The sequence below is a fragment of the Mesoplodon mirus genome, assembly GCF_964341445.2.
Source record: "Mesoplodon mirus genome assembly, chromosome: 3".
Taxonomy (NCBI): Eukaryota; Metazoa; Chordata; class Mammalia; order Artiodactyla; family Ziphiidae; genus Mesoplodon; species Mesoplodon mirus.
This window is the reverse complement of record NC_138978.1, coordinates 112,575,169-112,587,308: the sequence shown is the minus strand read 5'-3', so window position 1 is coordinate 112,587,308 and position 12,140 is coordinate 112,575,169. Positions and strand designations below refer to the sequence as shown.

Sequence of the window (12,140 nt, the reverse complement as noted above, 5' to 3'; positions counted from 1 at the left end):
CCACAGACACCCCAAAACACACCACCAGACGTGGACCTGCCCACCAGAAAGACAAGATCCAGCCTCATCCACCAGAACACAGGCACTAGTCCCCTCCACCAGGAAGCCTACACAACCCACTAAACCAACCTTAGCCACTGGGGACAGACACCAAAAACAACAGGAACTACGAACCTGCAGCCTGCAAAAAGGAGACCCCAAACACAGTAACATAAGCAAAATGAGAAGACAGAAAAACACACAGCAGGAGAAGGAGCAAGATAAAAACCCACCAGACCTAACAAATGAAGAGGTAATAGGCACTCTACCTGAAAAAGAATTCAGAATAATGATGGTAAAGATGATCCAAGATTCTATTTCCCAGATCCAAAATCTTGGAAATAGAATAGACAAAATGCAAGAAACAGTTAACAAGGACCTAGAAGAACTAAAGATGAATCAAGCATCGATTAAAAACACAATACATGAAATAAAAAATACTCTAGATGGGATCAATAGCAGAATAACTGAGGCAGAAGAACGGATAAGTGAGGTGGAAGATAAAATAGTGGAAATAACTGCTGCAGAGCAAAATAAAGAAAAAAGAATGAAAAGAACAGAGGACAGTCTCAGAGACCTCTGGGACAACATTAAACGCACCAACATTCGAATTATAGGGGTTCCAGAAGAAGAAGAGAAAAAGAAAGGGACTGAGAAAATATTTGAAGAGATTATAGTTGAAAACTTCCCTAATATGGGAAAGGAAATAGTTAATCAAGTCCAGGAGGCACAGAGAGTCCCATACAGAATAAATCCAAGGAGAAATACGCCAAGACACATATTAATCAAACTGTCAAAAATTAAACACAAAGAAATCCTATTAAAAGCAGCAAGGCAAAAACAACAAATAACACACAAGGGAATCCCCATCAGGATAACAGCTGATCTCTCAGCAGAAACTCTACATGCCAGGAGGGAGTGGCAGGACATAATTAAAGTGATGAAGGAGAAAAACCTGCAACCAAGATTACTCTACCCAGCAAGGATCTCATTCAGATTTGATGGAGAAATTAAAACGTTCACAGACAAGCAAAAGCTGAGAGAGTTCAGCACCACCAAACCAGCTTTACAACAAATGCTAAAGGAACTTCTCTAGGCAAGAAACACAACAGAAGTAAAAGACCTACAATAATGAACCCAAAACAATTAAGAAAATGGGAATAGGAACATACATATCGATAATTACCTTAAATGTAAATGGACTAAATGCTCCCACCAAAAGACACAGAGTGGCTGAATGGATACAAAAACAAGACCCATCTATATGCTGTCTACAAGAGACCCACTTCAGACCTAGAGACACATACAGACTGAAAGTGAGGGGATGGAAGGAGATATTCCATGCAGATGGAAACCAGAAGAAAGCTGGAGTAGCAATTCTCATATCAGACAAAATAGACTTTAAAATAAGGACTACTAGAAGAGACAAAGAAGGACACTACCTAATGATCAAGGGATCGATCCAAGAAGAAGATATAACAATTGTAAATATTTATGCACCAAACATAGGAGCACCTCAATACATAAGGCAAATACTAACAGCCATAAAAGGAGAAATCGACAGTAACACACTCATAGTAGGGGACTTTAACACCCCACTTTCACCAATGGACAGATCTTCCAAAATGAAAATAAATAAGGAAACACAAGCTTTAAATGATACATTAAACAAGATGGACTTAATTGATATTTATAGGACATTCCATCCAAAAACAACAGAATACACATTTTTCTCAAGTGCTCATGGAACATTCTCCAGGATAGATCATATCTTGGGTCACAAATCAAGCCTTGGTAAATTTAAGAAAATTGAAATTGTATCAAGTATCTTTTCCGACCACAATGCTATGAGACTAGATATCAATTACAGGAAAAGAGCTGTAAAAAATACAAACACATGGAGGCTAAACAATACACTACTTAATAACGAAGTGATCACTGAAGAAATCAAAGAGGAAATTAAAAAATACCTAGAAACAAATGACAATGGAGACACGACGACCCAAAACCTATGGGATGCAGCAAAAGCAGTTCTAAGAGGGAAGTTTATAGCAATACAATCCCACCTTAAGAAACAGGAAACATCTCGAATAAACAACCTAACCTTGCACCTAAAGCAATTAGAGAAAGAAGAACAAAAACATCCCAAAGTTAGCAGAAGGAAAGAAATCATAAAAATCAGATCAGAAATAAATGAAAAAGAAATGAAGGAAACGATAGCAAAGATCAATAAAACTAAAAGCTGGTTCTTTGAGAAGATAAACAAAATTGATAAACCATTAGCCAGACTCATCAAGAAAAAAAGGGAGAAGACTCAAATCAATAGAATTAGAAATGAAAAAGGAGAAGTAACAACTGACACTATAGAAATACAAAAGATCATGAGAGATTACTATAAGCAACTCTATGCCAATAAAATGGACAACCTGGAAGAAATGGACAAATTCTTAGAAATGCACAACCTGCCAAGACTGAATCAGGAAGAAATAGAAAATATGAACAGACCAATCACAAGCACTGAAATTGAAACTGTGATAAAAAATCTTCCAACAAACAAAAGCCCAGGACCAGATGGCTTCACAGGCGAATTCTATCAAGCATTTAGAGAAGAGCTAACACCTATCCTTCTGAAACTCTTCCAAAATATAGCAGAGGGAGGAACACTCCCAAACTCGTTCTACGAGGCCACCATCACCTTGATACCAAAACCAGGCAAGGATGTCACAAAGAAAGAAAACTACAGGCCAATATCACTGATGAACATGGATGCAGGAATCCTCAACAAAATACTAGCAAACAGAATCCAACAGCACATTAAAAGGATCATACACCATGATCAAGTGGGGTTTATTCCAGGAATGCAAGGATTCTTCAATATATGCAAATCAATCAACGTGATACACCATATTAACAAATTGAAGGAGAGAAACCATATGATCATCTCAATAGATGCAGAGAAAGCTTTCGACAAAATTCAACACCCATTTATGATAAAAACCCTGCAGAAAGTAGGCATAGAGGGAACTTTCCTCAACATAATAAAGGCCATATATGACAAACCCACAGCCAGCATTGTCCTCAATGGTGAAAAACTGAAACCATTTCCACTAAGATCAGGAACTAGACAAGGTTGCCCACTTTCACCACTCTTATTCAACCTAGTTTTGGAAGTTTTAGCCACAGCAATCAGAGAAGAAAAGGAAATAAAAGGAATCCAAATTGGAAAAGAAGAAGTAAAGCTGTCACTGTTTGCAGATGACATGATACTATACATAGAGAATCCAAAAGATGCTACCAGAAAACTACTAGAGTTAATCAATGAATTTGGTAAAGTTGCAGGATACAAAATTAATGCACAGAAATCTCTGGCATTCCTATATACTGATGATGAAAAATCTGAAAGTGAAATCAAGGAAACACTCCCATTTACCATTGCAACAAAAAGAATAAAATATCTAGGAATAAACCTACCTAAGGAGACAAAAGACCTGTATGCAGAAAATTATAAGACACTGATGAAAGAAATTAAAGATGATACAAATAGATGGAGAGATGTACCATGTTCTTGGATTGGAAGAATCAACATTGTGAAAATGACTCTACTACCCAAAGCAATCTACAGGTTCAATGCAATCCCTATCAAACTGCCACTGGCATTTTTCACAGAACTAGAACAAAAAATTTCACAATTTGTATGGAAACACAGAAGACCCCGAATAGCCAAAGCAATCTTGAGAACGAAAAATGGAGCTGGAGGAATCAGGCTCCCTGACTTCAGACTATACTACAAAGCTACAGTAATCAAGACAGTATGGTACTGGCACAAAAACAGAAAGATAGATCAATGGAGCAGGATAGAAAGCCCAGAGTTAAACCCACGGACATATGGTCACCTTATCTTTGATAAAGGAGGCAGGAATGTACAGTGGAGAAAGGACAGTCTCTTCAATAAGTGGTGCTGGGAAAACTGGATAGGGACATGTAAAAGTATGAGATTAGATCACTCCCTAACACCATACACAAAAATAAGCTCAAAATGGATTAAAGACCTAAATGTAAGGCCAGACACTATCAAACTCTTAGAGGAAAACATAGGCAGAACACTCTATGACATAAATCACAGCAAGATCCTTTTTGACCCACCTCCTAGAGAAATGGAAATAAAGACAAAAATAAACACATGGGACCTAATGAAACTTAAAAGCTTTTGCACAGCAAAGGAAACCATAAACAAGACCAAAAGACAACCCTCAGAATGGGAGAAAATATTTGCAAATGAAGCAACTGACAAAGGATTAATCTCCAAAATTTATAAGCAGCTCATGCAGCTCAATAACAAAAAAACAAACAACCCAATCCAAAAATGGGCAGAAGACCTAAATAGACATTTCTCCACAGAAGATATACAGACTGCCAACAAACACATGAAAGGATGCTCAACATCTTTACTCATTAGAGAAATGCAAATCAAAACTACAATGAGATATCATCTCACACCAGTCAGAATGGCCATCATCAAAAAATCTAGAAACAATAAATGCTGGAGAGGGTGTGGAAAAAAGGGAACACTCTTGCACTGCTGGTGGGAATGTGAATTGGTACAGCCGCTATGGAGAACGGTATGGAGGTTCCTTAAAAAACTACAAATAGAACTACCATATGACCCAGCAATCCCACTACTGGGCATATACCCTGAGAAAACCATAATTCAAAAAGAGACATGTACCAAAATGTTCATAGCAGCCCTATTTACAATAGCCCGGAGATGGAAACAACCTAAGTGTCCATCATCGGATGAATGGATAAAGAAGATGTGGCACATATATACAATGGAATATTACTCAGCCATAAAAAGAAATGAAATTGAGCTATTTGTAATGAGGTGGATAGACCTAGAGTCTGTCATACAGAGTGAAGTAAGTCAGAAAGAGAAAGACAAATACTGTATGCTAACACATATATATGGAATTTAAGAAAAAAAAAATGTCATGAAGAACATAGGGGTAAGACAGGAATAAAGACACAGACCTACTAGAGAATGGACTTGAGGATATGGGGAGGGGGAAGGGTAAGCTGTGACAAAGTGAAAGAGCGGCATGGACATATATACACTACCAACGTGAGGTAGATAGCTAGTGGGAAGCAGCCGCATAGCACAGGGAGATCAGCTCGGTACTTTGTGACCGCCTGGAGGGGTGGGATAGGGAGGGTGGGAGGGAGACGCAAAAGGGAGGGGATATGGAAACATATGTATATGTATAACTGATTAAATTTGTTATAAAGCAAAAAAATAAAATAAAATAAATTAAAAAAAAAAAAATGTACACTGATATGACAGCTGTCACAATACAGTCTAACAAAATTGTTTCGAATGAAGTTAAAGACAACTAAATGCTACTAGAGCCATCTTATGGAAAAAACTGAACGAACCTTTTGGCCAACCCAATAACTTGTCCAAGGTCATAACACCAGGACTCCAAATGGGTCTCCTCACCGTATGAGGTGCAGACTCCTCACTGGAAACTTCAGCCAGTCTTTGGTTTCAGTGCTGTGCCCTCTCCTCACTGCCTCTCATTCTCTAGCTTCATCTGTTCATGAGGATGCTCAGAGCTCTAGCTGCTCCTGGCTCTACCACTCTTACTGTTCATAGCTCTGGGAAAAGGTGAGGAGGCTGGGGTCAGTTACATCACTGCCACTGTAGCTACTTACTAGCTCTGTTTCCTCCTCCAGCCATTTTAGCTACTGTGTAATTCGTCTGGGCATGTACTATCTTAGTTCCCAAATATCTCATTCTCCTTTTCTCAAAACTGTGACCTCTAAAGGCCTCACCTGGTCAACCAGTGGCTAATAAAACATCATGGATATGGTTGGCAAAGACAAGAAGGAGTGAGACGGGACCCCAGTGCTTCAAGTCTGGGTGATTGGGAGGGTCAGAACATAGTGATTGAGCATCGGAAGATGTGATAGGATTTAAACACATTGGTTTAAATGTGTTATCTTCGAGGTAATGGTGGAACAGCCTTTAAGTTAGTTTTCTATCCTCCAAAAAGTAAAATGGAGAAAGAGGTTGAACCAAATATCTGGGTTACAGCCAAATGGCAAGATTTATAGTTAGAATCAAAGACTTTGTGTTCCATTTAAATGCTTCTTAGAGGTCCCATTTGAACAACCTCTTCATTATGAAAATGGAGACTTTCCATGCCTTTTTATGGTGTTTAGAGAAAACTGTCATAAATATTACACACTATTTGGGATGGTTGTGTATCTTATGAATCAATGGATGGCATATAAAAAGATTCCTCAACACAGTGTGTGGAAAATGTTATAGAATGTTATTCTTGAATTGTTTTCCCTTCTTCACTTTGGTGTTTGTATGGTACCTTAGATATTTTAAATGTTATTTTAATTATATTCTGTGCTTTTTTTTTTGGTTAGGGAAGCTGCCTGCTACTAATATCTTAACAGATTTAAGTTTCTGAAAAGCCCCTTTGAACCATTCCCCATTCCTGTACCTCCTTTTTCTTTGTCACAGTCTCAACCCCTCGAACATAACCCAGAAATCTAGGTATAGGCCAACTGATGTCTCAGTGGAAACAAGAAAAGTAGAACTTATTATTTCTTAATGCTTGAGAGATATTTTATATATTTTAAATTGGAGAGGATAAGAGGCTCAGTCCATACATTATCATGTGAATGTCTTAATTCTATCAATTGACTTAGTCAAAATGAGAAAGTTAATGAATTTGAAGACAAGTATCAACAATGCTGCACAAAAAGGTGCTGTTACAGCATACCAGCCTGAATCTACATGAAAAAAGCTATGGCTGTATTTTGCCTCTGAATAAGGGTCATGCTGACTGGCCATGGCAGACCATGCTGGGTCACCCACCTGATATTCTGTCACCTGCCAAAACTCAAAAAGACATGAGGGTATGCAGTTAAGTACTCTAAACACTTCTCCTAAAGTGAGTCAGTTTTACAGTTGCACCTTTGGGTTTCTCAGTTTACAGTCTAGTGTTTTCTTGAATGGACTGCGTTATCTTGTAAGTTTTGGGACTTACAAGAAGTCAGGCGTTTTCATGGACTCCTCTCTTTTCCATACAGATGCCCAGAGGGATTCTTGGGAGAATATTGTCAACATCGAGACCCCTGTGAGAAGAACCGCTGCCAGAATGGTGGGACATGTGTGGCCCAGGCTATGTTGGGGAAAGCCACATGCCGATGTGCCCCGGGCTTCATAGGCGAGGACTGCCAGTACTCGACCACTCACCCCTGCTTTGTGTCTCACCCTTGCCTGAATGGAGGCACCTGCCATGTGCTTAGCCGGGATACCTATGAGTGCACCTGCCAAGTTGGTTTTACAGGTAATAAATGGGACTCAAGGCCATACTTTCCCATTCTCAGCAGGTACTTTTATTTAGCATCTTTTAGATACTGTCATCTGGTTCTTTAGGGTCCCCTAACTCTGGTACATGTTAAACATTATGGTAAGGAACTGGAATGTTCCAGTCAACTATCCTTCAGTTCCTTTTGAAAGGGTAGAAAGAGAAAGAAAAAGGGTCAGATACTCAGAAGTAGTTGACTGCCTGAAGAATATGTATCAGGATTGGGGATCAGAATTACTTCACTGTCACCAGAAGAAAAGTTTTTCATGTTACTGATAACTTATTCCTTGAAATCTCCTCTCCCCAGACATTCAGGGCATTGGCTTTTCGGGCTTTCTAAACTGATTGTTCCATTTGCTTCTACATTGCCTTATCCTTGTCCTCATGCATTTAATTTTTGTGTTCTTTGGAATTCTGTTTTGAGCCCTGTTTTGAGTCATAGCACAGCTTTCCCCAGGGAATCTCGCTATCTCCAGTTGCTTCAACTCTCACCATCTTCATCCCTTGCTGATGCCTCTCATGGTCATCCTTTTAGCTGCACCCCAACCCTGACATTCAGGCTCATATTTCTAACTATCCGTTGCATATTATCCTTAGAAATTCGACAGGTACCTCAAACTCAACATGTTGATATAATAGTGGCACCAACGTACACTCCAAATACTCCAAACTAGAAACTCCCTCTCACTTCTCTGAACCCCACTTAGACTCAGTCACCCAGTCTAATCTCTGAAATACCTCTCACCTGTCTACTCTCCATTTCCTCTTCTGCTCTGTAGGTGAGGTCCAGGTCATCTCTCACCTGGACTCCTGCAGTTGTTTCCTAACTGGTTTCCTTGCCTTTACTTTCTCCCCCTCTTGTTCACCTGTCACATTACCACGGATCTTTAACATAAATGCAGATCTTCTCACAAACTCACCTGCTTACCAGCCTAGTGACTTTTCATTGTCTGCAGAGTACAAACTCTTTTACATGGCTTGCGTAGTCCTTACAGTCTAGGCCTTATGTCTTCTTATAGCCTCACTTCCTCACACGCATCTAGCTCTAGTGACGCCAGCGTTCTCATCATTTCCTGAAAATGTCATGCTTCCTGTTGCCTCTGTGCTTTTGCACACCCCTTTGTCTGGAACGCCCTTTTCTATGACTGGGGATTGCCCAATGTTACTGTAAACTCTTAGTGACCCTTTCATGATTCCTTTACACAGTTAGTCTCTATGCTCTGTTATTTTATGTGTCACATTTTATTGTAATTAATTTTTACATGTCTCTCATCTGACTATATTGTGGGTTCTTCAAAGCTGGGTCTGAGCTTTATTCAGAATGAACCACATGTGTTTATGAAGTTAGACGAGAAAAGGAGAACTATCCATCATTTTGTCCCCCACTATCAACAATTCCATAAATCTAATAAAAAATGAAAGACATATTCAGAAAACTAGACTGGATCATTTAGTTTGGAATACTTGTTATACTGGTTTTTCATTAAAAGGTGTTGTTACGGGTAGAAGATAGTTAGGATGATCCATTATCTCCATCATGACTATGACAGCATTGATACTGTGAGTCACTGAAGAGATTTGGTGGTTAAGAGAATAATTTTTTCCTGATTGTCAGTTTCGAGTTGTTTGGCTCCACAAGGCAAAGGGAAGGCATATCTATTTAACACATTTTAATCCTGACTAGTGGAAATGGCAGTAGTGCCTTCTTCATAACTAAAATGTTACTCTGAAATAACCCTCAAATTAAAATGTATTCCTTTGCCATTAAAACAAACTCTTCTTGGTGGTCTGCAGGGTTCTGATCATCTTTACACATCTGCCACTTTGTCTGTCACTTTAGGAACTGCCACAGGTCAAGCTCACCCTTTTGGTTTTGGGATAGCTCACTATACCACCTCATCAGACCATATGAGCTCACCTCACTCATAGATAAAGAAACAGAGGCAGGAAGTTAGTGCTTGTACAAAACATATATGGGAAACCAAGGTCAGAGACCTTCTTGTTTCAGTTGTAGGCAAATACCCTGATATACACATTGTCAAAAGTAACCATTTTTATCTGTTCTCCATTGTGGGTAAGTACCTCTCAGAAGAAAAAATAGGAAGAAAGATCGAGGTTCCTTCATTTTCTCTCTGCTTAGCACTCTGAGATATACATGCTGTACCCAAATTTTTATTGCACCTTTTCCCTTTGATTTGATATTCCTGGTAGGCAGAGAGCGCTTCTGTGTGCTCAAGTGTCACCTCTCTCTCTTTTAGAGAAGCTGTCATGACTGTCATTTGCTTTTCTCTGGGGTCAAAGATTTGGATGTTTATCTAGACAACCAATTGGAGTACTAACAAATTCAGGGGGTTCTCATATCTTTAGTTTTGAAAAAAGCTTAAACTAATGAAAACAAAAAACCACGTGAATACCAAATTTACTAGTAGCATGGGAGTATTTTTCTTCTCTCTCTTTCTACCTCAAAGAATCTGCTTTGATTCCTTTGAGTTATGCCTTGAGATTCAGTAATTTCTTCCTGCTTCTTTCTAGTACTTTTCTACCTGAGAGAGTCCACAAGAATTACCTTTCTAGACCTTTATTCTCATGACAGCTTCTAGTTATTTCCATATATAAGAAGCCAGAGAGTCTGTATCTCCTTCAAACACATCCAGCAATATTTTTGTCAAGACCGCAATCAACAAAATGTTTCCCAGAATACGTGTGCACGTGTGTTGTGTTTAAGGGAAATAGAAGTCATATTGACTTGTTTCTATCATCTAAGAGGTCTATTTAGTCATAATTTATTGTGGAAACTATCAATACATTTTATTCATTCAAAAGACATGATTTGAGAGCCTACTACAGGGATCTGACCCCTGCCAGTGTGACAGGTGATATAAAAGGAAACAGCAAACTTGGGGTATATGTTTGCACGTGCAGGGGTGTGTGTGTGTGAGGGAGAGGGGGTGGGGATTTGGGGAGCTGAGGGGAGCATTAAGGATGACTTTACAGCAGTGGTGACTTATGAGTAGAGCTGTCAAGATAAGTTGAAGCCCATCAGGTAACCACGAAGGAAGATGGCCTTCCAAACAGAGGAGCAGCTTATGCAAAGACAAGGAGGTGTGAGACAGTAGGTGGATCCAGACCCTTCTGGATCCTGTGCTGCAGGGATTGATGTAGGCTTTCTGCGACTAACCTACAGTCCCTCCCCCTCCCATGTGACCCACTGAGTGTTTGTGTCTCAGCTGAGGGCCCTGGAGAGTGCCCCTGTCAGGTGAACTTGAGGAAGCTCTGATATGGGCTTCCTGTAAAATACAAAGAGCTTAGGGATTCTCCATGCAGAGGCTCCCTTATGTCACCCTTTGGGTGGGAGATGTGGGGTGGTGGGACGGGGCTGACCCTCATTTCTGTGGGCAGTACTGAGTTCTGTTATCTTTCCTCTAGGTAAACTGTGCCAATGGACTGATACCTGTCTGTCTCAGCCCTGTGCAAATGGCAGTACCTGTACCACTGTGGCCAACCAGTTCTCCTGCACATGCCTTGCAGGCTTCACAGGGCAGAAGTGTGCAAGTGATGTCAATGAGTGTGACGTTCCAGGACAGTGCCAGCACGGTGGCACCTGCCTCAACCTCCCGGGTTCCTATCAGTGCCAGTGCCCCCAGGGCTTCACAGGCCAGCACTGTGACAGTCCCTACGTGCCCTGTGCACCCTCCCCCTGTGTCAATGGAGGCACCTGCCGGCAGACTGGTGACTTCGCCTTTGAGTGCAACTGCCTTCCAGGTAAGGAGTCCCCCTAGTGTCCTGGGTTGGGGGATGCACCTCCAGCAGGAAGGAAGGGGATGGGTGTGGTTCAATTGTTCCTTTAAGAAGTATCCTTCCCAGGAGGGAAAAGGGGAAGTGAGAATTTTGTGTGGGGTGGTTTGCTGGTGAGAGAGGAGTTTTATGGGCCCATGTGGTCCGTAAACTGAGCAGGGGGTAATTTAACATGTCAGGGTTTATGATGATGAGTGGCTTGGAAATTTTTTATTGTCCTTTTTGGAGGAACAGTGAGAAATAAGGGACACAGAGCTCTGGGAAAACAATAGACAAGTCTATGGAATGGAAAGGAACACAATGAGAATTAGACATTGAAAAATGTGTATGTATGATTAATAAAATGCTTTAAACTGAATTGACAATAATAATAGATGATCAACTTTCCTATATGTTTCTACCTCTGATAGAATAATGGATTATTTTACTAGCTACCTAATTGTACCCACCTACCCTTCTGTGACTTTCACTGAGCTTCTGATCTTTAGAACCCTCTCCATGTAGTCTCTCTGACTTTGGGGCAGCCCTGCCCAGACTTGAAGTTGGAGAATTTTGGAACTGGGGTGGCAGTGGTGCTCTGTTAATCAGTGGACACTTTTTGATGAGCGCTGATAGATTATGTATGGCACAGCCATACACAACCCCAAGGTAGAAGCAAAAAGAGGAGCAGTGTATGGGAGCCTGGGGCCCAGTGTTCTGTAGGATGGAAAAAGGAGCCAGACTGGCGGATTCACGGAACTCCTTATAAAAATGATGAGGAGGCTGAAAACGGAGAATTTTGATTGGGAACAGAACACAAGCAGCTGGAGCAGATGAATTACTAGGCAACAAAGATTCTGCTTTTTATACAAATAACCTTAGTGCAAAAACAAAAGAAGGAAAACTGTAGGGGGGAATAATGTGCTAAGTAAGCAGAATTGC

General features: G+C 40.4%; 1 protein-coding gene across 2 annotated transcripts in view; it reads left to right on the top strand.

The window, feature by feature from the left end:
• The window catches only part of NOTCH2 (notch receptor 2), a 191,339-nt gene that overhangs the window by 80,172 nt on the left and 99,027 nt on the right, over positions 1-12,140 (top strand). For both annotated transcript variants that reach the window (XM_082615947.1, XM_082615948.1), the window contains exons 3-4: positions 7,144-7,403; positions 10,851-11,186. In XM_082615947.1, coding sequence (XP_082472073.1) covers positions 7,144-7,403; positions 10,851-11,186 — 596 coding nt within the window. The remainder of the gene's footprint in view (positions 1-7,143; positions 7,404-10,850; positions 11,187-12,140) is intronic.